Below are 6,000 nucleotides of genomic sequence, written 5' to 3' on the forward strand. Positions count from 1 at the left end.
ATCAAACTTACAAGTCACACCTTTTTCCCAACTTTTTTTCTTTTTCTTTTTCTTTTTCTTCATTCGGTTAATCTTTTTCTTGACCTTTTCTTTTTGTGATGGGAATTATTATTTTTGTTTCTTGTGGGGGTCAATTTTTTATATCTTACTAACAAAGAAACTATAAATGATACATATTCACTCATTAATAATTTTTTGGTGACTAATTAAGGTTATTTAAACTCCATTTTCTACTATTATATTCAATTTTCTACTATTAAAAATAAGAGTAATTTTATTTATTAAGTAGAATGTATATGATGGCCATGGTGAGATTTCTGAAATAATTTTATTTTTTTCATTGAAAAAATTAAATTAGTTTGAAATTATTTATTTTCATTTTTTAAATAGTGGTTGAATGATTTCTAAGTGGCAAGGAAAAAGTGCTTTACAAAATCGGCCCTTCCTAATCTTTTAACGTTTGGATTTTAGCACCACGCTTGGTTTTTTTTTTAAAGCCATTATTATGGAGACATAACCTACTATCTCCCTTTGGTAAAGAAAGCCAACACAACACGCACTTTTAATCATGCCTCCAACAAATTGAGTGGAGAAATATATATATAGACACACACACGAGCAATACCATCACCCACTTGGAAATCTTGAATTTTATATATCCATACGATTGATCCAGGATGTGTGATGTATATATGTCATTCCGAAGTGATCTATTAATCTACTAAAAAGTCGTTTCATGGCAATTCCGTATATCACTTTATTGTGAAATACCAGATTGGCCCGTTTTGCCATAAGTACGTCCATGTTATGATGAGTACGATTCGATAATGGGTTTGAGTCAGTGATTGGAAAACCTCCTTTTCTCGAGCTTAATTCACATAGAAATTCCGAAACTATGGGCCTAGTTGGATATAAATATACAACACCAATTCGTTAGTTGGGTATAATTTCTTTGACAAATTCGAATATCGGCTCCATAATTTTTATTTTTTCTGTTTAATATGAATGTACAGTTTAGATATGTTTCATCACATTCAATAGATGAGTTGCATCTCATTGGTCGATAGATGAGCAATATATCAAAACTATAAATATATATATATATATATATATATATTTATATATATGTAAACTGTAAAATTCTGACCAATACTAAAATTCATCAATGTCTCCCTAAACACCAAAAAAATAGTGATATATACACTTATAATTCGGGAAAATCATTTGAATTAAATTAATTGCATTACGCTACCTTAATTAAATCCAACTGCAAAAGCACCCCAAAATTTGCAGAATCCAACCGTTGAATAATTAAAAGTAGTGGGCCCACTTTTGCAGCCCATTAGCAATAATTGGGCTTTATGGAGGCGGCTTTTAACCCCAAGCGAGCCAGTTCTCTGGGCTCCATTGGCCACTTTGGCTACATTTATCCAACTAATGGAATCTCAAGTGGGAGTGGGAGACATGCCTTTCCAAAAGCATTGCTTCTCCAAGTCCTATAGTTTATAAAGAAATAATTTTAAAATGTTGCATGTAATTATAGTGATTGAGACACAAGTAAATCAAATTTAGAACACTAATATTATTTTAAAAATATAATTATTCTTGAAATAAATTTAATTTAAACTACGGATGTCGATTTAAAATTACCAGAGGTATGATTTTTGGTCGAAATATAGCTTTTAGTTATACTTCTTATTGATTTTGATTATATCATTATACTCAACTATAATTTTCGCTAAAATAACAAAAAAACCGAGCAAATAATTGAGGATATTGAAGCAGCTTACGAAAATTATGTTATTTTACTAAGTATTTTGTCTTATCTTTTAGAAAAAAAAAATCAAAAAGAAGAGTACATCTCTTGTGAGATGATTTTACATATCCTTATTCGTGAGACAGATCAACTATGTCTATATTTACAATAAAAAATAAGATATTTGAAATAAAAAGTAATATTTTTTATGAGTGATTCAAATAGAAGATATGAATTCTTTTTTCCCAAACATACATATCCTAATGCCAAGGATTGAAATGCTAGACGCCACAATCATATTCTAAACATTAATGATTAAATGAAATTCACATTCTTTCTATCACAATTTTAAAAACAAAAAATTTGAGAAAGAAAATATAAATTTTCTTTACCTAAATTTTTTAGATCTTCTACTATTTAGAGTCACTATCAAATATAAGGATTCCAACAATGAATAATAGAGCATCTTAAATCACTTTTTTATGGTTCTAAAAAATCCAATTCAAAGAAGAGATAAAGATGCACAAATCAAACTCAAACTCCCATTGTCTTAATTAATTAATTAATCCCATTATTATTATTATTATCATTATTATTATTATTATTATTACATGTGTAAAGGCAAAGATTAGCGCACAATATTCTTGATCCTTCACTTTTTTAAAATTGATTCGTTGTGTTTAAGAATAATTGGTAGGATTCGAAAATCCTTCGATACAAGCACACGGTATAAACACGCTGGATTAAGGGGATTTAGAGTCGGATTACATTTTGATTGTGTCCCTTATCCTCATTTAATTCTTAGAAATCGAAGTTTCAAATCATAAAATCTAAAATTTTGGTTATTTTTTTTTTAAAACCCAAAAATACTGCTATGGAACATACCAACCAAACACAGCCACGTGTTTATTTTGTGAGACATATATCTCATCCGACCCGATTCATAAAAAAATTAGTATACTTTTTTATGTCAGAAAATTATTATTTTGTAAGTATAAAGCAGGTCAATCTGTCTCACATGACCAAAATACTAGTAAATAAACAAGAAACACTCTATCAAGAAACAAATGATCATATGGAGATATCGAGCTGATAAAAAAACCGGTAATATTCATCATCAGCGCACAGTATAAGCATGACTCGAAAAACCACCAAACTCGACACGAAATTACGAAAGGGGAAGTGAAATAGAGTCGACCAAAAGATTTTGATTTTTTTTTATATAAATGATTCACAAAAATAATAAAACCAAAAAAAATTAAAATTAAAACGAAATAGTCTGCATAAGCAGGAAAAATTTCAATTGTAAAATTAAATTTTGCAACTAAAATTATAATTATTTTTAATCACATTAAATAAATTTCGTTTCCTAGGAGAAGTCTACACACTATATATTAAGAAAAAATATTTAACGTATGACAAAAACTTGTGTGAGACTGGTCTCACGAGTCATATTTTGTGAGACAAATATCTTATTTGGGTCATCAATGAAAAATATTATTTTTTTATATTAATACTATTACTTTTTATTGTGAATATCGGTAGGTTTGACCCGTCTCACAGATAAAGATTCGTGAGACCGTCTAACAATAGACCTACTCCAAAACGAAATGGTCTGCGTATACAGGTAAAGTTTCAATTTTAAAATTAAACTTTGTAACTAAAATTAAATTTTTTTAACTAAAATTATAATTATTTTTAATCAAATTAAATAAATTTCGTTTCCTAGGAGAAGTCTACACACTATATGTTAGAAAAAGCATTTAACATATAGGTATGTTTAATTTATTTGACACATAAAATATATTGTTTTGAAACTATCCTGCTTAAACTAACTACTAAATATTACTGCTAAAGTAGTAAAAATAAAAAATAACAATAATAAATATTTTATATTATAATTATACTTTATATTTATTTAATTCGATACAATATACTGTTAAAAGAATGTATTCGTGATATAATTCATAAAAAAATAAAGAATAGGTCTCTTGTAAGACCGTCTCACGAATTTTTATCTGTGAGACGAATCAATCTTATCGATATTCACAAAAAAAGTGATAATCTTAGCATAAAAAGTAATACTTTTTCATGGACGACTCAAATAAGAGATTGTCTCACAAAATACGATCCGTGAGACTGTCTCACACAAGTTTTTGTCCAAAATAAATTAGTTTTTAATTTATTATATACACATTTCATTTTCAGAGAACCACATTAGCGCAATTTGGGCTTCTCATTGGGCTTACCTTATGGCCCAAATGGGAGATGAGAAGATAAAACCCCTAACTAGGTTTTCGATCACTAATCGAACTCTCTTCACTTCCGCCTTTGGCTACGATTATCCGCCGCCTCTCCACCGACTCCTACGCTTCATTTTCCGATGGTAAGGCGGTGATCTGAATTGCACAAGCTGAAATCCCATTTGTGATTTCTGGTTAATCATGTTTCTATTTTCTTTTTCAGGCGCCGAAGAAGGAAAAAGCTCCTCCGCCAGCATCCAAGCCAGCGAAGTCCGGTGGAGGAAAACAGAAGAAGAAGGTTACTGCTTATTCTTGCTTTTCTGCGCGGTGTGCGTTTGTTATTGGCCGTACGTGGCCCCAAGAATAAATTTTGATTTGGTGATATGTTGCATTTGCAGAAATGGAGCAAGGGTAAGCAAAAGGAGAAGGTGAACAACATGGTGATGTTTGATAAGGCGACCTACGACAAACTGCTGTCCGAGGCTCCTAAGTACAAGCTCATCACTCCTTCCGTTCTTTCCGACCGTCTCAGAGTGAGTTTATTCATTCTTGGATAGATGGATGCGCGATAACGTGCGTGCTTGATTTATGAGTTGTTTTCAGTTTCTTTTTAGCATTATGAATTTGCTGTTACCATTTGTTTTCTCTAAGAATCTTTCTGGATTCGGTTGTGTTTAATTTTTGTGCTTCCTGGATTGTGCTGATGGTTCTGTACTAATTGTGGCGATCCTGGCCATGTGGTTTTTCATGGTTTAATTAGTGTTCACGTGGATGTGGAGATGGGGACTGTTGGGAACCTATTCTCTTGGTTTGTGGTTGCAATATTTCAAATTCCTGCATGAATGCTACCTTCAAATATTTCTTTATGATTAGCTCTGTAATTGAACAGTTTCTGCTTTGACAGAGTAGGGATTGGATTCATAAGTTGGATTATTTTCTCCTTGTATAGATGCTTCTTTTGTTTTTTTATTCATTCTCCTGTCGGATTTGTAGTTAACTGAAACTCTCTTGACCATGTAATTGTTTTGATAGATGGTTTTGTGGTATGTTTGGGAGTCTTCTTGAATTCTTCCTGGCGAATACAAAGTTCAACATCAGTGGGATGGAAGTTATCTAGATTTATGTTAGTTAATAAACTTGTCTAGCTCAAGTATGTGCATAGAGAATAGTTTTATCCAGCCCTTGTCTCAAAATGAAACTTTGTGCTTTGGTCACCCCTTTTCCTAGCGTATAAAGACTTGATATTCTTATTTCTTGCAGTCTCTTGATTTAATGGTTGGCAGCTCTTGTGTCAATGTGAAACCTTGTGTTCTGATTTCCCATTTTGCTACAGTTTAATTTCTTGATATAAATTTGTCTAGCTATATAGACTGCACTAATTCCATCTGATCCAACCAAATATGTATTCACAGATCAATGGATCACTGGCAAGGAGGGCCATTAGAGAATTGATGGCTAAAGGTTTGATCAGAATGGTGTCAGTTCATTCAAGCCAGCAGATTTACACCAGAGCCACCAACACTTAGGTGTTTTGTCTTTTTACTACTTAAGAGACCTTCGAGTGGATTTTTACCTTTTTTGGACTCTTTTGTATTTTTGTTTATGTTGTTTTGAAAGATGTGAAGCACTGTTATTCCCATATTACTATTTGTGTGCGGTATCCAGTTTACTTGAATGGCTGTCAGTCATCTCGTTTCCAATTTTGCATATCACTAGATTAGTTCACACTTGTTTTCATGTTTATAGCATCTCATGGTACTCGGTGAATTCCGTGCTAATGGGGGTGGTATTGCTCGTAGAAATCTTTTTGTTTGTTTATTCCAGTTGGTGTTCTTTTATCTGCAATCTGAGGAAATGTACTGGGGTGCCAAATCATTGGTTCTCTATCGCTTGTTTTTTTAAATTGGATATTGAATATATAACGAATCATGTGCCACAACTATCCCTTGTTAACAGATTTATTTATAATTTATTGAATATTGAATAGGAAGAATCTTTATA

At 31.5% G+C, this 6,000-nt stretch overlaps 1 protein-coding gene across 1 annotated transcript; it reads left to right on the forward strand.

Annotated features, from left to right (window-relative positions):
- The first annotated feature begins 4,001 nt into the window (after positions 1-4,001).
- On the forward strand, positions 4,002-5,687 carry LOC142554124 (small ribosomal subunit protein eS25y). The gene is made up of 4 exons (XM_075664769.1): positions 4,002-4,142; positions 4,223-4,297; positions 4,398-4,532; positions 5,412-5,687. The coding sequence occupies exons 1-4, from the start codon at positions 4,140-4,142 to the stop codon at positions 5,523-5,525; spliced, it is 327 nt and encodes a 108-aa protein (XP_075520884.1). The 5' UTR covers positions 4,002-4,139; the 3' UTR covers positions 5,526-5,687.
- The last annotated feature ends 313 nt before the right edge of the window (positions 5,688-6,000 follow it).

Source organism: Primulina tabacum, chromosome 8 (assembly GCF_025594145.1).
Source record: "Primulina tabacum isolate GXHZ01 chromosome 8, ASM2559414v2, whole genome shotgun sequence".
In the NCBI taxonomy this organism is placed as follows: Eukaryota; Viridiplantae; Streptophyta; class Magnoliopsida; order Lamiales; family Gesneriaceae; genus Primulina; species Primulina tabacum.